Consider the following 26,053-nt stretch of genomic DNA (forward strand, 5'->3'; position numbering starts at 1 on the left):
AATGTTGTAAAAGGTTGCATATCACAGTACCATACAAGAGGGTTTATGTTTTAAACTTTTTCACATTTTGTCACATTGCAAACACATTAATGTTTCAAAACAAAGTAGTGTATATAGGTCCTTCTCAAAATATTAGCATATTGTGATAAAGTTCATTATTTTCCATAATGTCATGATGAAAATTTAACATTCATATATTTTAGATTCATTGCACACTAACTGAAATATTTCAGGTCTTTTATTGTCTTAATACGGATGATTTTGGCATACAGCTCATGAAAACCCAAAATTCCTATCTCACAAAATTAGCATATCATTAAAAGGGTCTCTAAACGAGCTATGAACCTAATCATCTGAATCAACGAGTTAACTCTAAACACCTGCAAAAGATTCCTGAGGCCTTTAAAACTCCCAGCCTGGTTCATCACTCAAAACCCCAATCATGGGTAAGACTGCCGACCTGACTGCTGTCCAGAAGGCCACTATCGACACCCTCAAGGAAGAGGGTAAGATACAGAAAAAAATCTCTGAACGAATAGGCTGTTCCCAGAGTGCTGTATCAAGGCACCTCAGTGGGAAGACTTTGGGAAGGAAAAAGTGTGGCAGAAAACGCTGCACAACGAGAAGAGGTGACCGGACCCTGAGGAAGATTGTGGAGAAGGGCCGATTCCAGACCTTGGGGGACCTGCGGAAGCAGTGGACTGAGTCTGGAGTAGAAACATCCAGAGCCACCGTGCACAGGCGTGTGCAGGAAATGGGTTACAGGTGCCGCATTCCCCAGGTCAAGCCACTTTTGAACCAGAAACAGCGGCAGAAGCGCCTGACCTGGGCTACAGAGAAGCAGCACTGGACTGTTGCTCAGTGGTCCAAAGTACTTTTTTCGGATGAAAGCAAATTCTGCATGTCATTCGGAAATCAAGGTGCCAGAGTCTGGAGGAAGACTGGGGAGAAGGAAATGCCAAAATGCCAGAAGTCCAGTGTCAAGTACCCACAGTCAGTGATGGTCTGGGGTGCCGTGTCAGCTGCTGGTGTTGGTCCACTGTGTTTTATCAAGGGCAGGGTCAATGCAGCTAGCTATCAGGAGATTTTGGAGCACTTCATGCTTCCATCTGCTGAAAAGCTTTATGGAGATGAAGATTTCATTTTTCAGCACGACCTGGCACCTGCTCACAGTGCCAAAACCACTGGTAAATGGTTTACTGACCATGGTATCACTGTGCTCAATTGGCCTGCCAACTCTCCTGACCTGAACCCCATAGAGAATCTGTGGGATATTGTGAAGAGAACGTTGAGAGACTCAAGACCCAACACTCTGGATGAGCTAAAGGCCGCTATCGAAGCATCCTGGGCCTCCATAAGACCTCAGCAGTGCCACAGGCTGATTGCCTCCATGCCACGCCGCATTGAAGCAGTCATTTCTGCAAAAGGATTCCCGACCAAGTATTGAGTGCATAACTGTACATGATTATTTGAAGGTTGACGTTTTTTGTATTAAAAACACTTTTCTTTTATTGGTCGGATGAAATATGCTAATTTTGTGAGATAGGAATTTTGGGTTTTCATGAGCTGTATGCCACAATCATCCGTATTAAGACAATAAAAGACCTGAAATATTTCAGTTAGTGTGCAATGAATCTAAAATATATGAATGTTACATTTTCATCATGACATTATGGAAAATAATGAACTTTATCACAATATGCTAATATTTTGAGAAGGACGTGTAATTGTCAAAAGAGTTTTTTACAAATACAAAAAAGAAAAGTGCCCAGAGTCAGTACTAAGTGGAACCACCTGTAATTACAGGTACAAGTCTTTGAAGGTATGTCTCTATCAGCTCTGGATACCTAGAGATTAACATTTTGACCCTTTGGTTTTTGCAAAATAACTCAAATCGCATGGAGAGCGAACATCTGTGTGTATAATTAGGGTTTTGGTCCTGGTGCAAGTTAAACCTTTGGTCCAGTCTCAAGGCTTTTGCAGTCTCCAGCAGGTTTTTACAACCTGTATTTGGCTCTGTTCCCTTCTTATCAACTCTAACTGGCTTGCCTGTCCCTGCTGAAGAGCAGTCTCTCCACAGCATCATGGTGTCTCATCATGCAGCACAATGAGATAGCAACAGTATATACAGACTAAATAGGAATTTGAAATAATTGGAGAAAGCCAAAAGTTCTGCATTTAATTGCAAAAGTTTTAGTCTTAGCCTGCAACACCTCTGAATTGGTTCAGTCCAACTCACACAGTTACTAGTTATATTTTTTCCTACTTTACTCCTCCATTTTATAATATAATCGAGGTTAATTAAATACAATATTTACTGATAGTGACAACAACAAACTGGCAGCAAAGGTCATCTCTGTATGTTCATCATCTGTAGTTCACAGATATCTCTCTGAACTGAAGATAACATGAAGTACTTGTTTGCACCTTGGGACAAATAAAACAGCTTATGCATAAATACCTTCCAAATAGATTGTTCCCATGAGTGTATTTCTAATTAACGCATGTTAACACGCTAAAACGCTGAACCAAAGCAGTGAACACAACAGATATTACATCCTCTTTTCTCTGAGCCACAGCAGAGCCTCAAGAGAGTAATAAGCATGGCGGCAGAATCTTAATGTTTTTTCCCTGCATAAAATGTGATGTAACATTCATCACCCAACCTTTCATAACTTCACATTGTTCTCCCGCTTCTGATAAAGAATGGCTGGCCTGAATGTACGACCCACAAATTTCAAGTAAATCACGAAATGGGGTTCTGGACACTTGCCATGTTGTTAGTTATTTTTACTGAATTTCTTGTCTTCTCGTTCAGATTTCTGCAGGAGAAAACATTTTGTCTGCTATTAGGAAAGACAGGATCTTAGTATCCGTGGAGTACCTGGTTAATTTGGACTGACCTGAGCAATATTATTTCAGCAAATAATTGGGTGTGGATCCGCATTGCCCGCTTGCCGGGCACATGAAGATTTTATTTACTCTGCTTAAATTAACTGTTGCATAAGAGTTTCTCATCTGGAGAGACATGATGCTGGGCTGTTTGATCAAGCAACAGTATACACAGCACAGTGATTTTTTTGTTTCTGTTCACTCAGAGACCCAAACCCCAAGGTGGAGCGGCTTTACAACAGCGAGAGAGATGACCACATGCTAAGAGTCCAGAACTTCTCCATTTTAAGTCGACACCTCAGGGCCTTCTACCAGGTAGGGGAGGGTCCCGTGGGAGCAGGATAGAGGTAGAAACTGAGCTTTTAGATTAAATCTTCAGAGGGAAATTAAAAGTTTACAGAGAGTCCACAGAAAATATCCATATTCTTATGAGTTTCCACGTGAGAATAAATGAAAACCACTGAATGCACAATGAACCCTTCAAGTCTGTTTTTAATATCATAATTTTTCTGATTACATAAAAACAATAACACAGTGACCACAATATATTTTTATGTCACATTTTTTAAACTATTGAATTATGTTTGAAATTTAAGTTTTCAGTTTTAATGAAGTTGAACAGTTCGACCTTCCACCCATAACAACAGTCTTTCTATTTTATGTTTCTTAACAAAGTTCTGAGAAATGTTGTCATTTATATGAAAAAACAAAAACTAACCCAAAGAGTGTAACTATGAAAATCAGTATAGTGCAACACCTGTGATTAACCACTTTTTTTGGAGAGCTGAGTTCCCTTTCACTTTCCATACTAAGGCCTGATTACTGTCAGACTGTAAAATCAATAAATCACTTAAAAACAATCTATCTGACAACCTAAGAAGCTAAGAGCTGAGAAGTAATGTGAGGAGCGCGGACTCCGCGGCTTCATAGTCGAGTGTATTTTCTATATTCCCACACTTTCTGCCATGGTGTCATCGGACAGGGAGGCAGAACTAATTTTCCGTGCAGCTTTGGGAAAACAAAAAGAAAACAAGGTGGTGTTAAAGTCCATTAAACCACACTAGGGATGAAGAAAAGGACGTGACGCTGCCTGTACTCGTGACCGGCTGCTCGGAGCAGTGTGTCGCATATAAAACAGTTTGATGTGGAGACTTGTTCCCACCGAGCAGTTTGTTTGACAATATATGAAGAGCTAACTCTAACTTAAGAATCTAAGCTAAGACGGCTATAGTCTTAGAAGTTAAGCTTGACTAAGCTAGGACAGAAAAAAAACTAGTGTGGATTAAAATTCTTCAATTTATATGAAATAAATATGGGTAGCCTAAATGACACCTGATCTAAATGTTGTTTATCTTGGCAGAAATGCTGTCAATAGAATAACCTGCCCAAATGTTAAAGGTTTACGACCGTGTCTGAGATGCAGTTGTGGTGTAAAGAAAGTACAACCCTTTTAAATACTGGGGCTGTACACATTTTATTTGTAGCTTATTATCTTTGGATATAAACTGTTCAAAAAAATAAAGGGAACACTTAAACAACAGAATATTACTCCAAGTAAGTCAAACTTCTGTGAAATCAAACTGTCCACTTAGGAAGCAACACTGATTAACAATCAATTTCACATGTTGTTGTTCAAATTTGAATAGACAACAGGGGGAAATCTTTGGCGATTAGCAAGACACTCAATGAAGGAGTGGTTCTGCAGGTGGGGACCACAGACCACTTCTCAGTACCTTTGCTTTCTGGCTAATGTTTTGGTCACTTTTGAATGTTGGTGGTGCTTTCACACTCGTGGTAGCATGAGACGGACTCTACAACCCACACAAGTGGCTCAGGTAGTGCAGCTCATCCAGGATGGCACATCAATGCGAGCTGTGGCAAGAAGGTTTGCTGTGTCTGTCAGCGTAGTGTCCAGAGCCTGGAGGCGCTACCAGGAGACAGACCAGTACACCAGGAGATGTGGAGGAGGCCGTAGGAGGTCAACAACCCAGCAGCAGGACCGCTACCTCCACCTTTGTGCAAGGAGGAACAGGAGGAGCACTGCCAGAGACCTGCAAAATGACCTCCAGCAGGCCACAAATGTGCATGTGTCTGCACAAACAGTTAGAAACCGACTCCATGAGGATGGTATGAGGGCCCGACATCCACAAATGGGGGTTGTGCTCACAGCCCAACACCATGCAGGACGCTCGGCTTTTGCCAGAGAACACCAGGATTGGCAAATTCGCCACTGGCGCCCTGTGCTCTTCACAGATGAAAGCAGCTTCATACTGAGAACATGTGACAGACGTGACAGAGTCTGGAGACACCATGGAGAGCGATCTGCTGCCTGCAACATCCTTCAGCATGACTGGTTTGGCAGTGGGTCAGTAATGGTGTGGGGTGGCATTTCTTTGGAGGGCCGCACGGCCCTCCATGTGCTCGCCAGAGGTAGCCTGACTGCCATTAGGTACCGAGATGAGATCCTCAGACCCCTTGTGAGACCATATGCTGGTGCGGTTGGCCCTGGGTTCCTCCTAATGCAGGACAATGCTAGACCTCATGTGGCTGGAGTGTGTCAGCAGTTCCTGCAAGATGAAGACATTGAAGCTATGGACTGGCCCGCCCGTTCCCCAGACCTGAATCCAATTGAGCACATCTGGGACATCATGTCTCGCTCCATCCACCAACGTCACGTTGCACCACAGACTGTCCAGGAGTTGGTGGATGCTTTAGTCCAGATCTGGGAGGAGATCCCTCAGGAGACCATCCGCCATCTCATCATGAGCATGCCCAGGCGTTGTAGGGAGGTCATATAGACACGTGGAGGCCACACACAATACTGGGCCTCATTGACTTGTTTTAAGGACATTACATCAAAGTTGGATCAGCCTGTTGTGTGTTTTTCCACTTTAATTTTGTGTGTGACTCCAAATCCAGGCCTCCGTTGGTTAATAAATTTGATTTCCATTGATGATTTTGTGTGATTCTCTGTTTAGAACATTGACTGTCATAGAAAAAAAAGCGCACCCTCCCTAAAGTTTAGGCTTTTACGTATTTTGGGTTGTTATTATATTTAGGATTTGTGGGGTGACCTTTGTTCTCAAGGATTGAACATTGTACATTAAAACCCTAGATACCTCATAGGGGGTAACTCTTTTTGTCATGACTGCCATGATGATAGTAGTATGTATTTTAGTTTTATTTGTGCTTTAAATGCTTAGGGAACTAATATCTTTGCTTCTTCTGCTTTTTTTTAATCCCAAGCTTTTTCTTTTTATGCAATGATTTAATCTGTCTCTTTTAGTTCATAGCAAAACACCTGAAAGCTTTATTGATTAAATATTGAAGTGTTTTATTAAAGTTGTTTTATTAAAGAGTTTAATGTCAGCTGTAACTCCTGCAAAAACCAACGGATACATTGATGGAAGTCAGCTATCAGGACGAAATATTGCTGCAAAGATACAGAAAACAAAACCATCTTAAATTCAAGTTGTTGTTTCCATACCTTGTTTCCATAAACATGTGAGTAATCATTTTGTTTTCTGGATAGAGTGAAATTACTCAGGGCTCACTATAAGCAGAAAAGTCTCGCTCAAACATAACTCCAGGCTACGCCAAATGGCAAGGGAGAGGAGGCTGACAAAAATGTAGAAGTTGTTAACTTGCTTTAAGGTGGTATAAGCAGAGGACAAGATGAAGCTCAAGTATCATTCGCAACACATGAGCATTTGGCCTTAGGATATTGTAGAGTCTGAAGTGTGTGCGGGGGTGTGACAGAGCATTTGCTCAAAAGAGAAGATGAAACACAAAATTTCCATCCTTGGTTAATGTGTCCTTGCCTATTATCAATCCAGTGAGGTGAAAAAAAATAGAGGAGTTTCAGGCAGAGGTTTCTTTTAGCCTTATCTGTGGTTAAAGGCTTTAGCATAAAAGTCTCTTCAATAGCTCCAGGTAGCATACATTTCATAATGTGCATGGTGGGCACCCGTGGCATTTCAGGAACTGACACAATTATTTCCTCTGAGGATAATTCAAAAGCCTCTGTTTTCAGCCCAGAGAGCATTCCCAAGTCAGGTAGACTGAACATGCACTGGTTAGCTTGTCACACAGAATAAGAACACGAGTCTACAAGGTTTCACTTCCTTATTTCCAGTGAGCTACTAATGTCCCTTGAAAGTTCAGGGCTTAAGAAAACACAGGCAGTAAATGGGAAGCTTTTATTGGGCACACTAGAATTTCACCAGGTACACTCACACTTGGCTCCACTGTCACTCAAGACGTTTGTTTCCACATTGGTCGCAGTTCTACTTCTCACTCCTGCTCTTGCTGTTTATGGGCTCACGCAAATGTGTGTGACTCAAAAGATCATGGGAGCTGCGATCTTAAGTCATAGCAATAGCATGAAGCGAGGCAAGGGTTTTCCCTTCTCTGACCCCAGCCTTTCTAATACATCGACTCCACTAATTGCAGATTATTATGTGTGAAAGCAGAGCTTTTACACTGGATGCACCTATCTTTACTTTAAAAGTATCATTTTAAATCGCTGGGAAGAAGCTATGATTCATTGTGCATTTTTGTGTTTTGGTCTGATTTATTTACTCTGTGTTGTTTGACTTGCTCTGTTTAAATTACTCGCACACATTTCAACCTTAAGTTAATGGGATTTTAAGTGTTCATTTTCACTTGACTACTAATTTATGGAGCCTTTAAAGAGATCTGTTGCTGTTAAATCATGATATTTCTTAAGGGAACTCAGCATGTAATAAATAAGATTTTAACTATCCTGGTTCTCTTAATTAACCTCGTGTTGGCAGAGACCCCCTGATGATGAGGTAAAGCTGCCATCACAGCAATGAAAAGACTTAAAAGCAAATGTCCTGCTGTTGCAGTAAAATGTAAGGTATGAATATGAAAGTATTGGTTCCTTTTGGTTGATAATTTTACTGTAAATGACAAAATAAGCTTCTCAGCATGTGTCTGTGAGACTCATCTTACTGTGGTCACAGCAGAAAGTAGAGCTAGGTTATCTATAAGGGCTTATTGAGACACCAAGTAAATTTAGAGGTCTCTGTTTGTTCTCAGTTACCATTTTTATCTGATATTAGAACATATATAATGGAGCTGTTGCTTTGTAATTCTCAGGCCTGATATACTTTTAAAGATAAGCTTTTAAAGATATTTTCATCTTCTATTGCTTTAAATTCAGGATATTGAAAGTAACTAAACTCTCCATTAAATCCAGTAGAGCAGAAACCAAACTATTTAAATTGAAATGTAGGTGGATATGAATTATAAGACCGCATAAAAATGTAAATAAAGCATCTCAACATTTCACTCTAATACTGTATTTAAATAAAGCTAGCTCTTTTCCACCATTTTATATACAGCATTGCTTAAATATTTTGAATATCTCTAAATTTCTCCTACTTTGCATGTAATGAGCCATGTCTTTTTTGCTCTTAAAGGATTACTGATTAATAGATTCTCTTCAGACATTGTGTCCAGTCTTTGTATCTGACACTGACAAATCACACTTATCGGCCACTTTATTAGGTTCACCTAGGTAGAATTAGGTTTTGCCTTCAGAACTGCCTTTTCCTTTTTTGGTCCATATTGACATGACAGCATCACGCAGTTGCAGCACATCCATGATGTGTTTCTACTAAATCCCAACGTTGGTTTGTTGGATTGAGTTCTGGTAAATGTGGAGGCCACTGGAATACAGTGAACTCATTGTCATGTCTAAGAAGCCAGTTTTAGATGATATGATGGTATATTATCTTGCTGGAAAAAGCCATCAGAAGATGGATTCATTGTGTTCATAAAGGGATGAACAACAACCGTACTCAGGTAGGCTGTGTTTTTAAAATAAAGCTTGGCTGGTACTAAGAAAACAACCCTATTACACCACCAGCCTAAAATGTTAAGAGAAGGAAGGGTGGATCTATGCTTTCATGTCGTTTCTGAACTTACCATCTGAGTGTTGCAGCTGAAATTGAGATTCAGCAAGCCAGGAAACATGTTTCCTGTCTGTTTATTATCCAAACTTGGTGAGCCTGTGTCAGTTGTAGCCTTAGTTAGCTGACAGGAGTGGCATTGGATGTGGTCCTCTGCTGCTGTAGCTCATCTACTTCTCGATGTGTTGCCCACTCTTCATACATTGGTTGTAACAAATGGTTTTTCTAGCTGTTGTTGCTTTTCTAACATATCAAACAGACTGTCCATTTTCCCTTTGACTTCTGACATTAACAGGGTATTTCATCCATGCTAGAAATAGAAATATCCATGCTAGAATAGAAATAGAAATATCCTTTATTGTCCCACAGTGGGGAAATTCAGGTGTACCAGCAGCCTAGTGAAAAGCAAATTGAGGCCTCAGATTGGATAATTTTGAAAATGTACAAAATGCACGTGTATGTTTCAGCATAAAAAAACAACATCAGACTATTAAGAAGAAACTGACAAACTATCCTTAAACAGCAGGTTGTAAACACTTATTGAGCTTGTTTGGAGCATTGATGGTTATAACAGCTGCTGGGAGGAAGGATCTGCGATAACACTCCTTTGTGCTCCTCAGCAGTCTTTCACTGAAGGAGCTTACCAGTTCTGCAACATCTTCATGCATGGCAACGGTGATGCTATTTTTTGCAGTTCTTTGGATGTTTCTTCTTTTTTTTAAAATTCTCCATAAACCTGAGAGATGGTTATGTGTAAAATCCCTATAGACTGGCAGTTTCGGAAATTCTCACTCACGCCCATCTGGCACCAAATAACATTACAAGTTATAAAACATATTAAAACAGCTGATCACCTTTTCTATGCCAAGTTTTCAGCTTTCAGAATAATTTTGTGGGTGCTAAAACACAATTTTATCTGTAAAACTCTGAAAGATTGATGAAAAACCTTTGGTATTTTTCATCGACTCAACTAAAAAAATTGCTAGAAGCAAAGTATGTAAGGATCAAATTCGTCTGTCTCTCATGTGTCCAGTTTTTACTCCTAAATGATTTATAGGAATCAGGTTGAATAACAAACAAAATGCCTTCCTCTGAAAACGTTCCGGCACTGAATATGAATAAAACACATTCAAAGTAAATAGAAAAGCCCAGGAAAACTATCTATCATTATATACAAAACATGAAAAAATTATAGGTGGTTTTTCAACAGTAATGTATAAGAGAGGTGGAAAATAGTTACTTTTATTGTGAGAACTATGGACCGTTTCTCGCTTTCAAAGAATACAAGGACATCTGGCTTCTTTTGCACAATTCTTTGCCCCAAGTGTAACTGTCACAGAAATCACAGCACAGCACAGATAATTGCAATGTGTGTTACTCATATTACTCTCATTTCCCCTGGAAGGATGCATTAGTCTATAAACGATGATGTTTAAATTATAGCAGCTGGGAAATTTGAGCAAATATAACCCTGAACTGTAGGTTGATCTTGGCTGCACTGCCAAGCAGGGAGTTATTCACTCAGAGAAATCAGCTTGCCAACAACAACAAGCCGTTGGTATATAACTTCCAGTGTCTAGCCTATTTGGCATCTGGAGCCACAAGCGTCTCGATGACCATGTCACGGCTGCAGAGGCTTTTATCCTGAATGTAGGGGTTGGCTGCATATTGCAGTTGTTAAAGGTAGTCCCTGTCTACCTCTCCTGCGGTACAGTTTATAAATTTAAAGTATGGAGCTGTAATTGTGACTCGCTTGTGCAGTCTGATGGTTTTCCTTTGATGGATGTGAACAGACGTCCGGAGCAGTTGGGGAAGGAGCTCGCCAACGTCAGAGTGTGGCTTTTTGACAGAAATGTTTTTAATTACCAGAGATGCTGTTCTTGTCTAAGACTAATTAAATAAAATGAGCAACAGAAGGATCACCTGCTAAACTCTTGACTGCATTAGATGTAGGAGGAGGAACACGCTGCAGACCCACTCCATGAATCCTCTGTTGCTGCCAGGGAAGCCAGGTTTTCTGGATGGGAAATGTCTGAGGCGTCTGCAGTCCAGCTTGATTCAGAGTCAGGAGATTTCTCCAAGAGCTCAGAGCACAAATTACAACTCGCTGAAACAAGCTGACCACAATGTTGGACCTTCTGCATTCCCCCATCATGTAATTTCCTCTGAAACAAATTATACATGATTTGTCGTACAATTTAGAGTTTATTTTGCCAGGCTTTAGAGGATAATGGACTAGAAGTAAGACTTTCTAAATGTGAAAAATGGCTTTCTTTATTCAACACGAACCATCAGATCATACAGAGAATACCATTAAAGTTTTTAGACAATACCTTACAAAAGTATTCACGCCTCTTCAACCTTGTCACAGTTTGTCTCGTTGCAACCAGAAACTTCAGTGTTCAGTATTCAGGTTTTGACACACATTTTCAGTTAAAAAAGATCTGGACTTTTACTAGACCATTGTAACACATTTAACTGAGTGTATGTTTAGAGTTGTTGTCTTGCTGGAAGATAAACCTCTGCCCCAGCAGCAGCCTTTAACAGGTTTTCTTCCAGGTTTATTATGTATATATGTCGATCCATCTTCCCTTCCACTCTGAACAACTTCACTGCCCTTGCTGAAGATCCCCTGATGGGTGGCCATGTAATGACAGGTTTGCAGGTTTTATACTGAGAATAAGTTCCACAAAGGTGGACTCTGTTAATGGGTGACTCCTGAAGACAGCTAGTTGTGTTACATTTTGTTTAGGGGTATCAGAGAAAAGGGGGCTACAAAGTACAAAAAAATGAAAACAATTTCTTTGTTTCCTTTCACTTTACAATTATGCACTACTTTGTCTTGGTCTATCACATGAAACCTCAAGACAGTCTTTGATTATAATGTGAGAGAATATTAAAAGGGTTAAGTGACATTTATCTGTTTGCAAGGTTCTGTAAATAAAAACCGTCTACTCATCAAAAACAGACACACAAGAGAAAAGCTTTAACATTGTTCTCAGGCTTTATAAGGGTAGCTTGGTGGTAATGAAGAACCACTGTCTGTTGCCAGTAACGGCCAGTAGATGTAAATTATATCTGCTGTGAGCTTTGTGACTCAGTGGATGTCCCAGTGCCCACATTACCCACATGCTTCAGAGTCAGGGACAAACACTTCGCTGATCTTTACTTCACATAACAATCACTTTCTCTTCGTTTTTGCTAAATGTAAAAGATTTTGAAATAGTAGATGCTGAACTATTCTAAATTGCTCTAACCTTCTTTCAACTTAAAGGATAAAATACATTCACTCTCATTGGGTTTCTCTTTGTTTACACAATAAATTACAGCAGCCAGGTGGAAAATGTTGCCCCTAGCTTTTATCCAGTCCAACTTTTTGCAGACGGACTGGACTGACGGAGAATTATTTGTGCCTAACTCTCCATGTTCATCCTTTTCATACAGGAAGACCTGCAGCAGTTGATCCTCGTGCCTCTTCCAAATGTTGCCATTCTGGGGCAGGACCCCCTAACAGGTACAAGATAACAACATGATCCTATCAGTGGCGTGTCTCTCCGCCACCAGAAACTCATTATTTCATGCACGAGTCCATATCTGGGCGATCTGTGAAGCACATTAAGGTGATAATAATGGGGATGACGGTGGAGCAGGGTGGAGATGATGATGATGATGATGTTAATGAGGATGATGACAGTTATTTCTGTGTCCTCAGAGGCAGCTGTGGAAGAGCTCCGGGGACTGCTGCTGCTTTTACTGGGATGTGCAGTGCAGGTGATCAGACACACACACACACACACACACACACACACCATGAGGACCATGTGTTGACTCCCATTGACTTCCATTGATTTTCAGCCATTTTCAACCCTTCTATGCCCTAACCCTGACAATAACCCTAAACCTAACCATTACCAGTGCATGCCTAACCATAACCTTAACCTAAAGTCAATTCACACCTTAGTCCTAAACCTAACCGTTAGCAAAATAAGTCGTGAGGACCTGCAAAATGTCCTCACTTTGGTACAAACGGTCCTCAATTTGATGGTGAAATCGGGAAAATGGTTCTCACTGTGATGCCAAGACAGGAACACACACACACACACACACACACACACCTATAAGGAGGTAATTACACAAATAAGGATAATAGAACCAAAACTTTTTTTTTAAAACAGCTTTGATGGGAATCTTTTAAGCTTTTATTTTTTTGCTCATGCTCAAGACTCATGGGTTCAATTAAGACTTACAAAGTGAAAAGGGTTCTTTAAATTGACATATTAAAAACACAGCACTGAAAATTTGCAATTACCTTTTAGTATTCACATTCTTCACTCAGGAAGTGATTGGAAATAACTCACCTGGCACATTTAGGCTGGCACTTATCTTTGGAGGTTTCTCTTCTTCTTCTCAGCAGAAATATTCAAGCTCATCGCCAGGACTTTCACAGTTTCCCTGATTATTCTTCCCTGAAGCCATTTGTGCATCTTCTTGGCAGCTTGCTTTGTGTTGCTGAAGGGAACTCAGGTTCTCTGCCATGGTGATAAGCGTTAAAGCCAGAGTGATAAGCCAGAAAGTCTGTTGACGGTTCCTAACTTGAATCAGTGGAGGCAATAGAGCTTTGGGACACTTAGGATACTGCAGAAATATTTCCCCACATCATTACCTCCACATGTTGACACACATCTCTATTGAGCTTGTAACTTAGCTAAACAGTTGTTTATGTATAGTTTTGTTCTGTAGAGGGGTCCCAATAATTATTTCAACTGGATATAACACATATAAAACTTGCTTTGCCTCTATTGGTTTAAATAATTGTCAGGACTATTATTAATAATAATAATAATAATAATTTGGCCTTCTTGAACGCCCACTTACACAGATGAAGAGTAAAGTAAGTTGGTTTTGGATCTCAGAACACTTGCTTGAGCACATCTTTTTATAGCTGCATGTTACATTGTATCTGTATCAGAGGTCCTTTTCTTATTTTTAGCAGCTTTAGTTGCTTGTTTTGTGTGATTAACAACCCAAACTATCACAGTGAATGCACCAAATAATGCATTATTCAAAAGAGAATTGAGTTGATTAATCAATCCAAGCCTTACCTTGTGGGGGCTGCTGTGTTTTGATCACACACACACACACACACACACACACACACACACACACACACACACACACACACACAATGCTGCGTTCACGTCATTGCTCTTCATTGTGTCTTTGCAGTGTGAGAACAAGGAGACCTTCATCCAGCAGATCCAGTCTCTGGACATTGAGACTCAGGCAGCCATTGCCATCTGTATTCAGCAGGTAAGTAAAGAAGTTGTCTGAATTAAATCAGGTGCCCTCTACCTAAAATATAAAAGGTTTTCACTGGGGTATATTTTGTCCTGGGGAGAGTTTCTAAAGAACACATTAGTCCCTAAATAATATATTGCACAGTATTTCTGTGGTCTCTGCCTGTAGGCGAAGAGAGATGAATTATTATTCCTCTTTCTGATGCTTCAAGTAAGTGTGAGAATGAGCTACTTGTCATTCTGCTGACTGTCTTGTAAAGACCTCTGGGTGCCCCCTGGTGATGGATCTTCCACCCGTCATGTCCACCTCTCCACCTCCACCTCTGTCACGTCACTGCTCCATCTTTTCTTGCTTTTTGTCATTCTCTGCCATCAATTAGAGCATAAATGCCACTTGGCTCCCCATTGAAAATACCCCCTCTATAAATAATTGCCAGCTTCACAAAAACAGCATGCTGGATATCAGCGTGGCTGAATTTCAGAACCAGCATGTAGCCCACCAGCCTTTTTATTGCCAAACCTTTCCATGTAAAAAAAAATCACAGAGGTGAGAAGTGCTCCTCCTGTGTAGATGGATGCATCTCCTACTTCCTGATCATATGGCCTCCACCCGTGAACCTCTCAAAGCCATCAACATGATCATTAGTTTTGCATGCACGAGTCGAGCCAGGCAGATTGTAAAATGGAGTTGTTTCTAATCTACGCAGATGCTTGGTATTCACAGCACACTTGCTCTGCCTGGAGAGTTTGTCCCCTGATCTGTTGGTTTTATCAGACTTACATTGATTTTTATCACAGAAACCTGAAGAACTGTCCTTGCTGCAGGTGACTCAGGATCCTAGAGTGGTCCTGCCGCTTCAGTGGGAGGAGCTGGTGGAGGCAGAGGGTGCAGACTTACAGCTGGTCTTCAGCTCCATGGTCAAGCAAATCCAGAGCATGCTGGCACAGAGAGACACACACCTGGAGGTATGTATGCTTTTGGGTTCGAGGAATGAACACCTTCTTCCAGGATAAAATCAGGATGAAAACCTCCAAGCTTGCATAACAACTATTGCACATAATCATTATTAACTATATGTAATTAGATTTTAAGATAAGAAATGTATAAATAGCCTAGATTAGACTTATAGAAACATATTTGTTAAATGTAAAATTTTGACAGCTGTTTCTCAGATAAAAAAATGTATTAGTACAAAGTGGAGGTAACTGACCCCCCTTTTTAAAACAGTTGGCAGTGAGTGATAAGAGTGTGTACTTAGTGACTGAGAGGATTTTCTGACCCAAGATGTCGCTTTAGGTTTCCAGGGGTGATCTTTTTGGAATCGCTCTTAGAGATGAGGTAGGTTTTTGCGCATGTTATGGGGATGAACTGAACCCATACAGGTACTGACCACACTGGGTTCAAAACAACAGGAACATTTCAGAGGGAACTGCCAGACCAATGAGGACTGTACCAGTTGACCCAGAGCCACACCATCCCAGGTTTATGAGGTAGAATTAGTCAGCCAGGTTGATCCAATTCTCATAACAATGCATCTGAACAAGCCAACATTAAAGCACGGTTATCCTAATGTTATTGACTGTACAAACATGGCTAAAGCACCTTCACAGGATTAATATGCTTATGCAATCAGGTAGCATTTCCCTTCAGTAATGAAAGTATTTCTATTTGATGCACAAATGTTACTAAGCAACATTCTGGAGAGGTGCAACACACAATTTATTCATTCTTAAAAATAACATAGTTAAGAACAAACTACAAGCTGGCTCTGTGCAGGATGTATGGCTGTTTGGTAAGGAAATTTACATTATAAATATATAATATATATAAAATGTATATCCCCTTAATCAGGGCTGTGCACCTCTGAACATCAGCCTGTCCTTGCTGTATTATTATTAGTCATTAGTTTAGTGACTCACTTCCTGTTTTTTGCTGGTTAAAATACAGTTTCAGAGTTTTCTACCAAGCCTCTGAGAGCCTCCTTGCAGCTGTTGTGTCAATAAACACATAAACCTTGAAATCAGCCATGCCCTTTCCACCAATGTGATTCTCTGTTTTGATTTACAATATTACTGCTTGTAATCCGTGCTCATATTAATAGGTGAGAGCTCAATTTTGTATGTAAGTGTGTTGCTCCAGTTAGTGGGACATACTGTTCTGCCTCCTATTGTAAAACAAAAGTCCACGTGACACTATAGAAGCGTGTCAGCTGTCCCAACCCTACAGTGTCCACAGCTCCTTAGTGTTTTCATAAACTTTGTTGCTTAACATAAATGTTTGGCCACTATAGATGAGGTTTCATGTGTAGAAAGGAGTCTTGCTTTATGAACCACAAACCTGACTTACAATGTGGAGTTCTGAAAGACAAAAAATACAATAAAAAAACTATAGTAGAAAGCAGAGGTGATCTTGGGTCCGACATCTCCATTCGCTCTCTGGCTGCTGTTATTGTGTGTTTACCTCCTTCTGTCATTGTGGTAAATGGTTATTGTGCTCATGATGCTGTGGTATATTTCCTGTGTATGTTTAAAAAAAGTATGATCTTGTAAATATATCATCATTACTAAAATGATTCTTAGCAAAATGAACTTGAAATGCTAAATATATGTGAAGCACACTTTATTTAAACCTGTCGGTGTTTTTCAGTGTATATGTAAATGAGAAACATAGAAAATTTTATTTTCTTCCCAAACAGAAAAAACATAAGTAGCAGGTAAAAACTTCTTCATATGGATCTGTTTGAAACTTTCTGGAGGTAAAGTGTTGTGAGACTGTCTCTAAGGACGGCTGTTTTGTTTTTCTAAAGAAAGTTCTAATTTAATCTTTAATTTATTCTCTTTTTTTGTGAATTTAGACACATTTTGCATCCCTAAATTTGCCAACGTTACACTGAGATGTGTTTATACTGCATGAAATAAAGTGTTAAGGAACTTTTAAAGAGTTAGTATATTTTCATCCTCAGAGGATAGCAGAGCTGTGTCAGGAGCGTGAAGCCCACGGTGATTCAACAACGGCACCGCTGGGGGGACGCAATGAAGATCCGCCGCAGAGTCTGGCCCTCCAACTGGCTGACAGCAAGGCCAAACTCCGCCGCCTCAAACAACAACTGTGAGTGTGGGTGTGTGAGTGGGTGGGTGTGTGTGTGGAGGAAAAGCCTTGGAGAACCTTTAGTGAAGTCATAAAGGTCAAGATTAATAATTTGTAAGTTTTGTCACTCCCCTCAATGCACAAAAATGAGTTGTTACTCAGCAACAAGTCAGGTACTCGATGTAACAATCTAATTTCCGCTGTGTATGAAAATGTACCCAAAGGTTATAGTTCAGCTAAAGGTCACAAGTTTCAAATTCATATTTTTTATCTATTTTCTGCACACATTATGTGTATTAGTCTTGTACTTTTTGTTCCAGTTGTAAGAGATCTGACCGGTAAAAAGGCATCAGAAAAGTGGCATGCTGTGCTGAGAGTTTTATGTTTTTTAGGGAAGACAAAGGCGATCAGATTTTGGATTATAAGCAGGAGATTCAGACGATGGAAGATCAGCTGAAGAAACTTCAAAAAGAGGTACGGACACCTTGGTCTTGATGTTTTGTTCAGAATTTTTTCATCCCCGATACTGATCCAAGTCATTTTACCCGTAAAGCGTTTGCTGGTACTGCGTCACAGTCATATACATCATTAACGACAACAGAGGCTCCAGCTGCTTTGGTGCCCTAGGCAACTTTTAGCTGTTTAAGAATGCAAACTATTAAAAAAAAACCATTACCCTTATCTGGAGTAAAATAAAATTTTACTTCTTAAAACAACTTTTATTTAATTTTTGTCTTGTTATGGCCTTATGCTTAGCTGTTTCAGGGTGAAAACATGACACTAAAGTGAGCATTTGATTCAAAGCATCGATGTCGGCAGTTAAATAAGAGAAATTGTTCTTTCAGAAGCTAAAATCATATACCAACTTCAGCTTGTAACAATAGAACCCAGCTGCTAATGCAGTTTAGCTAACCTGTAACCTAGGAGCATGTTAGAAAGGTTAGCATTATCTCCAAAACAACATCATTAAGCTCTGAAGAAAATAATCTAAAAGTGAATTTATTTAAGCATTTCTTTACCTGCTTACCCTGGATCAGATGTTTTGGGAGGCCTATCAAAGAATGAGTTACCAGGGCGCATGGGGTCGTTGTTATATTTTCATAATTGTTTTTCAGTACCAGTCATGAGCAAAGGGCATCAGTCTGGACTTCAGATCTTTACTAATATGTATATTAGTTTATTTTATTCTGAGTTTTTGCAGCAGCGCCCCCTCCTGCAGGTGGCACCCTAGGCAAACGCCTGTGTGGCCAATGCAAACGGCCACCTCTGAAAGAAACTATCCAGAGCTTTATTTCTTTAACAAACAATGGTACATTGACAATAAAATCACAGCCTGGAGATGGAGTAAACATTTCCAATAAAAGATTTAACAAATTACAAAGTTTTACAAAATAAAGTGCACTGAAGAAAATAACTGTCAAATCTGCCCTGTGTGTATTTGGGTTGATGACATCAGAAGAGATCAAGCTGACATTAGTAAACAGTCGTCAGGTATGCTTTTCAATTTCCTTCCAGTCATTTATGCCTTCACAAACCTCCTCTATGCTCGTCCAGGAGAACTGAATGCTGCACGTGACTTGATTGACTTGATGTCGATTAAATAAATAAATATACACACTGAACTTGATTACATTGTTTAATGACTAGGATCAATTTGGGATGGATGTAACTGACTTGGAATCTGTTTAGACGATTGGACTAAATTTGTTTTTTAATTTGTTTTTGTTTTTCTTGTAAAGTACCTCAAGATGATGTATGTTATAAATTGGCGCCTTTATAAATACACTGAATTTAACAATTTTATTGTTGCCAAATTTTCTAGAAATCCACTCGATGTTTTCAAATATGGCTTAAGTATAAATGAATTACGGTATCCATGATTGAAATGTATCAGCAGTTTATTATATATGTAATTAAATATCGGAAAGCTGTTAAATTAAAATTTAAAATCATATGTTGAATTTATTAAATATTCTTTTTTATTTATTTGTTTTATTATTTCTTTGAGAGCAATTATATTAACTAGATCTGAAGTTTTAGTTATTGGCACAGAGAGAGAGAAACTCAAAGAACAACTTAAAGTCCAGGTACTAAATCCTTCACAATAAAAAAAATCGTTATATTTAATCAAAATCAGATTTCATTTTGTTTTGCTTGGTAAAAACGTTACAAAGAATGCCTTTTATTATGTGAAGAACCTGGCCAAAGTTCGACTGTTTCTCTCTCAGTCCAGTTCAGAGTCAGGTGCTCACTTTTATAACATGACAAATTGATTAATGTAATGTTCTGCTGACTGATCTTCCTAAGAAAACCACAGCGCCACGGTACTTATTACAACATGTAGCTGCAAGAATGCTGATGTGGAGAGAGAGAGCTCACACCACACCAGTTTTAACATCCCTGCTCGACACACCAGGGCATTATAGAAACAACATTCAATTCAATTCAATTCAATTCAAAAATACTTTATTAATCCCAAAGGGAAATTAAATGTTGTTATAGCTCATATTATGAAGATAACATTAAGATACTCATTGGTTTGAAAAGTAATAATGTTTTTTGGGGCAACCTATTTATCTGATTTGCTTTTACATTATTGTCTCTCAACTCAGAAAACCTTGAACTCAGGACTAATTTGTATATGGCTTATGCATATACACATATCTGAGTAATAATTCAACTAATAGTTGTAAACATACCTTTTAAATTAGGATCTGCTGGGAGAGGAGACATTTAGACATTCAGGTGACATTCAGCACATTTGACTGTAAACACATGCTGTGCTCACAGTCAAAGGCACATTTCCCTCTTTTTGCATCATGCTCAGCTTCGAAATTTCCGCACATCCACAGTCCTGTTTGTGGTGTGTGATTCTGTATTTTATGTGTTCTTCCAGAACCGTTCTCTGCAGAGCGAGGTGAGGGGCATGCGCACTCTGCGGGACGAGCTGGACTGCGCCCGGGAGCGAGCTACGCGGACCGAGCAGCTCCAGGCTGAGCTTCAGAGCTGCAAAAACAGACTGCGCAGCCTGGAGCTGACTCGCACTCAGCTGAAGGTACGCACACAAACAAACTGTCAGCATACAAATTACAAAACACATTCAAGCAAGCTGCACAGTCCCACCCAAAACACAGGTATAAAAACATTCAATAAAGCACAAAATCAAATTTATGTTTTAACAGGAAAATGAATGAATGTAATATGACTACATTCAGAGAAGCTCACATCAGAAAGATCTCAAATTAAACCCACCTGGGAATAGCTAATATTTAACAAAAAGAAGTATCATTTAATCTTATTACATTCTCTCTTATTATTATTCCCTCTTGTGGCCCTTAGCGTCTCACCCAAAAGTGAGTATGAACCACTGTGAATCCAACGCCATAGAAGGAGATTATTCTGTGTGATGTCATCTGGATTTACAGCTCAGAGCTGCCTGATTGACGAGGAGGAGCAGGAGTTCGCCTCTAGTCGCTGGAACTTTTACAACCAAATGAAATTTATTCTGAACTAGCTGAAATGTTCTGAGGCAGAAAATGTCCTCACATCCTTGTAAAACGTCTTCTGGTGTCCTCACTGTCACCTTCTCCGACTTATTTGATTCATTCTTCCCTCCAGCTATGTCCTTGTAGTTGTTATGTTATACAGTTTCTATTGAATTAAATGTCGCAAATTCCAGCTAAACATTTGCCAAAGCAAAAACTAAATTCATAAACTTTTTAAACGTTACAATCCTAAATAACTTATAACATTTTCTACCATACTGTTACTTTTGGGGCTCATTCCTCTCAGCGTTGCCTCTACAAGGTTATTTGTAAAGTGAGGACCCACTCCAGTTAAAAAGGAGTGAAATTATTTCGAAACACAATCATAAATATTATTTCAGTGGGTTTGTGTTTCCAAATAGTTTATGTTGTCTCATCTTTCCTATAGCTGGATGAATTGCTTATACCCCTGTTACACTGCTGTGCATTTACCTTGAATGGCTTAATGAAAACACCAAAGGAAAGTAATGCTGCACCATCGTTTATTGCATGTTTGATGCTGTAGCATGCACAGTGTAGTTTGCTCATGAAAGAAGCTGGGCTTCTCATCTTGGGATCAAATTTTTATGTGTTGAAAAGCTAGCATTCTCCAGATGTGGTTAGGTTGTGAGATAAGAATCCACCTACTGTAAAAGTTCAGACTCTCATGTAATGGATTCAAAATTAAAAAAGACATCAGATGGAGAGATTTTTTCTCAGCTCTGTCTTTCTCAGAACTGCACGGTTCTTGCTTTCATTTACGGAGAAGCATTTCCTTGAAAAACACTTCAGCAGAGGGAAATTCTTCTGGAGCGTTAAAAACAATGATCCCCCATTGAACCTTGTTGCTGTCAATAAAGCATGTGAGCATATATAGTTGAGCCAAAAATAATTTGTGCCCTTGGCAAATTTAGATTTCAAATTATTTAATTCAACCAAGACGTTTGTTTCTGACAGGAAATGAGACAGGGATTTCACAAAGGAAATGTAAAATGAGCATCAGTTAAAAAAAAAAAAAAATCTTTATTTACATTCTACTAAAAAAACTACCTATACATTTTTTAGTAATTATAAAAAATATTTATTGGCTTTATAGCAATCCAACCATTCTTATAGTTACTGACCAGATTTTTACATGTTTAGGTTTGATGATGAGCTTAAAGCCTCCATGCCATCACCCTAATCTTTAGCTTCTTATCACAGATTATCTATGAGATTAAAGTCAGGACTCTGGCTGGGTCACTCCAAAATGTTAATATTATTTCCTGTCGGAAGAAAAATGTTAAAATTAAAAGGTTGCTTTACAACTAAGTCTGCTAGGGGTATGAATTAGTTTGGTTTTAGCTGTAAACCATCTTACTTGCCAAACTGCATAGAATATCTCGCATTTATTTCCAAAAACACATCAATCTATTAAAATCCTTTAGAAAAACGGGAACTTAGATTACTAGATTAATAAAAACCAATGTATTTCAGCATTTTAGACCTTTAAAAAAGTAGTTTGGTTCTACTTCTTTATAGTAACCAGTGGTCCCCAACGTTTATATCACCGCGGACCGGTCAACGCTTGACAATTTTACTGCGGCCCGGGTTGAGGGGGTTTTTTAAGGAGAAATATTATTGTGAGAGCCAAGAGCAGCTCATTCTACACAGATTTCGCGGCGATCTATTTATACTTTTGGAATGTGCTACAAGCAAGAGACGGCGTTCTCTTCTACAACGTGTTGCTAAGCAACGCCCAGCTGAACAGCTATGATTTTATAACTTTATATACCTTTGATACCAGCGACAAAGAGACGTGTTGTTCAGTTAAAAGCGGACCAAACGTAGCAGGAGTGAATACACCTGCATCGTTATGAACATACCTTTTGTCAAGCTGCGGCACTTTGTTGTCCCATTGTCTGAGAAAAACATGGTCCCGGTCTTCATTTGCCGTCCTCAGCACAAAACTCAGCCGTAATTTGGTCCAATGCTTCATCCACGGTTTAAAACTTTTTTCGGGAAGCCATTGGGCTTAAAAAACCAAATAATCCAACACAAGAAATTATTAAAAAAAAAAACACATACACGCTCAGCTGCATAATCGGTTCTGCCCTGTTTGAACTCGATGTGGATTTTTGAACTACGCGTCGTTACGCATGCCCATAACTAGAGTTTGGATGGGCCGAATTCCACAAATGACCCCTCCTTTTGATCCTTAGAGCCAGTAGAATAATGTTATCTCCAAGTCTTTCACGTCAATTCCACCAATCAGGAAGCAGAGGCCAAGACCTCCGGTGACTCCATTTTGTATGGTGTGTTTACTTTCTGATTCAACTGCTTGTAGTTTTAACTGTGTTTGTTGTTCGTAGAAATGGGTTATATCGGCTTTTAGCCAAGATTCTGATGTTTCAGAGGATACCACACATGTCTATGTTTAACTAAGGGAAGTTTGAGCAATAAACATAAGGAAAAAACAACCTGGAGTTTCCCCGTTTGCCGGGGGGTGGGGCCTAAGTTTAAGGCCCGGCACCAATTGATCTACGGACCGGTACCGGTCTGCGGCCCGGTGGATGGGGACCACTGGTCTAAACAGTCTCTTTTGCAGCACCTAATAAAGGCTGAGCCATAAACCTGTACGTGCTGTAATAATAATATGCCATTATCAGCTTTTTAGTTTAAGCACTGGGATATTTTTGTTAGTCTGCTTCTTTGTGTTTTGAGTTTAAAGTTGTGTTGCTTTCAGCTGCTCTAAATATCCAAAGAGTTGCATTAGAGTAGAGCTCTGAGATCTCCAGGTCCATGTCTGTCTGATTTATCAAACATTTTTACTTGATTATACACAAACCCAAAGCTGGGTTTGTTTCCAGAGTTTTTAACCATTATTGAAACTGCTTTGTGAGATCACAGCTGATGGGATTAGTTCAGGATAACAACCCAGTGATACCCTGAATATGTTGGGCTTTCTGATCCTGGTCACAGGTTTTACTTTGATGTAGTTATCGTGCTTCAAGACCTTTTTTTAAAACAGTTTGAACAGTAAAATCTTTATGGAACCACTAAAGAGTCTTAATAAAACTAAATAAAAGAAAATGAGGCACGGGTTTTATAGTCAGTTATAGTCATGTTTTGTTCATTGCATCTTTCAGTTACAAAGAAAAGTTATGTTTCTTTCTAGAGGAGGAAGTTGGATGAAGGTCACATGCATACGTACTTACCTATGTTTCTGTTACTTTAGTTGATTTTATGATTCTGATATTATGTGACAGATCGAGACGGAGATTTCTGCCCATTCTTCTTTGCAAAAAAGCTCAATTACAGTCAGATTTCATGGAGAGCATGTGCACAAAAACTTTAAAGTCTTGCCATATATTCTCAACTTGGTTTGGCTCTGGACTTTGACTAGGCCTGTCTAACCAATGAACATACATTGCTCTAAATCCTTCTAGTGTTGCTTTGGATGTATAATGACAGTCGTCCAGCTGAAAGCTGAACCTCCTCCCCAATATTTTGCAGCATCTAACACGGTTTCTTCCAGTTTGAGCTCAATTTAGCTCCACTTATCTTTTATTTAACTCTGACCAGCTTTCTTGAGCCTGATGAGGAAAAGCACCCCACAGCATAATGCTGCCACCACCATATTTTACAGTGGGATTTGTGTGTTCAGGGTGATGTGAGTTGCTATATTTTACATCATACATATTTTACACTGATTGTTTGGACAATGAAACTGAAACACCTGGTTTTAGACCACAATGATTTATTAGTATAGTGTAGGGCCTCCTTTTGCGGCCAATACAGCATTAATTCGTCTTGGGAATGACATATACAAGTCCTGCACAGTGGTCAGAGGGATTTTAAGCCATTCTTCTTGCAGGATAGTGACCAGGTCACTACATGATACTGGTGGAGGAAAACGTTTCCTGACTCGCTCCTCCAAAACACCCTAAAGTGGCTCAATAATATTTAGATCTGGTGACTGTGCAGGCCATGGGAGATGTTCAACTTCACGTTCATGTTCATCAAACCAATCTTTCACCAGTCTTGCTGTGTGTATTGTTGCATTGTCATCCTGATACACGGCACCACCTTCAGGATACAATGTTTGAACCATTGGATGCACATGGTCCTCAAGAATGGTTCGGTAGTCCTTGGCAGTGACGCGTCCATCTAGCACAAGTATTGGGCCAAGGGAATGCCATGATATGGCAGCCCAAACCATCACTGATCCACCCCCATGCTTCACTCTGGGCATGCAACAGTTTGGTTGGTACGCTTCTTTGGGGCTTCTCCACATCGTAACTCTCCTGGATGTGGGGAAAACTGTAAAGGTGGACTCATCAGAGAACAATACATGTTTCACATTGTCCACAGCCCAAGATTTGCGCTCCTTGCACCATTGAAACCGACATTTGGCATTGGCATGAGTGACCAAAGGTTTGGCTATAGCAGCCCGGCCTTGTATATTGACCCTGTGGAGCTCCCGACGGACAGTTCTGGTGGAAACAGGAGAGCTGAGGTGCACATTTAATTCTGCCGTGATTTGGGCAGCTGTGGTTTTATATTTTTTGGATACAATCCGGGTTAGCACCCGAACATCCCTTTCAGACAGCTTCCTCTTGCGTCCACAGTTAATCCTGTTGGATGTGGTTCATCCTTCTTGGTGGTATGCTGACATTACCCTGGATACCGTGGCTCTTGATACATCACAAAGACTTGCTGTCTTGGTCACAGATGCGCCAGCAAGACGTGCACCAACAATTTGTCCTCTTTTAAACTCTGGTATGTCACCCGTAATGTTGTGTGCATTTCAATATTTTGAGCAAAACTGTGCTCTTACCCTGCTAATTGAACCTTCACACTCTGCTCTTACTGGTGCAATGTGCAATCAATGAAGACTGGCTACCAGGCTGGTCCAATTTAGCCATGAAACCTCCCACACTAAAATGACAGATGTTTCAGTTTCATTGTCCAACCCCTGTATTTACACTAGCTTTGTCTTGGTTTATCTAAAAAAAAATGCTTAGAGGTTTGTTGTAATTTCATGAAATGTAAAGAAGTTCAAGGGGTATGAATACCTTTGCTGCAGATTATGCTTTTGTTTTATGACTCAATGTTCTCATGTAAACTAATGCCATTTGTATGTGGCGCCCCCTCTAGGAGCAGCAACATCTGTGTGCATCACTACAGGAAACTAAAAGTCTTCTTGAAGAACAGCTGGCAGATGCTTGGGCACGGTGCTCCTCCATACGGGAGCTGGAGAAGGACAATCTTCTTCTGCGTCAGAGAATCATGGATGTGGAGGCAGTGAGTGGAGCTATGAGGCTATGTGTT

General features: G+C 39.8%; 1 protein-coding gene across 2 annotated transcripts in view; it reads left to right on the forward strand.

The window, feature by feature from the left end:
• The window catches only part of ccdc88b (coiled-coil domain containing 88B), a 76,659-nt gene that overhangs the window by 5,613 nt on the left and 44,993 nt on the right, over positions 1-26,053 (forward strand). For both annotated transcript variants that reach the window (XM_047352636.1, XM_047352635.1), the window contains exons 3-11: positions 3,099-3,207; positions 12,276-12,345; positions 12,544-12,602; positions 14,058-14,141; positions 14,954-15,094; positions 17,092-17,237; positions 17,609-17,690; positions 20,113-20,271; positions 25,880-26,026. In XM_047352636.1, the coding sequence (XP_047208592.1) occupies positions 3,099-3,207; positions 12,276-12,345; positions 12,544-12,602; positions 14,058-14,141; positions 14,954-15,094; positions 17,092-17,237; positions 17,609-17,690; positions 20,113-20,271; positions 25,880-26,026 (997 nt within the window). The remainder of the gene's footprint in view (positions 1-3,098; positions 3,208-12,275; positions 12,346-12,543; positions 12,603-14,057; positions 14,142-14,953; positions 15,095-17,091; positions 17,238-17,608; positions 17,691-20,112; positions 20,272-25,879; positions 26,027-26,053) is intronic.

Source organism: Girardinichthys multiradiatus, chromosome 23 (genome assembly GCF_021462225.1).
Source record: "Girardinichthys multiradiatus isolate DD_20200921_A chromosome 23, DD_fGirMul_XY1, whole genome shotgun sequence".
NCBI classification, from domain to species: Eukaryota; Metazoa; Chordata; class Actinopteri; order Cyprinodontiformes; family Goodeidae; genus Girardinichthys; species Girardinichthys multiradiatus.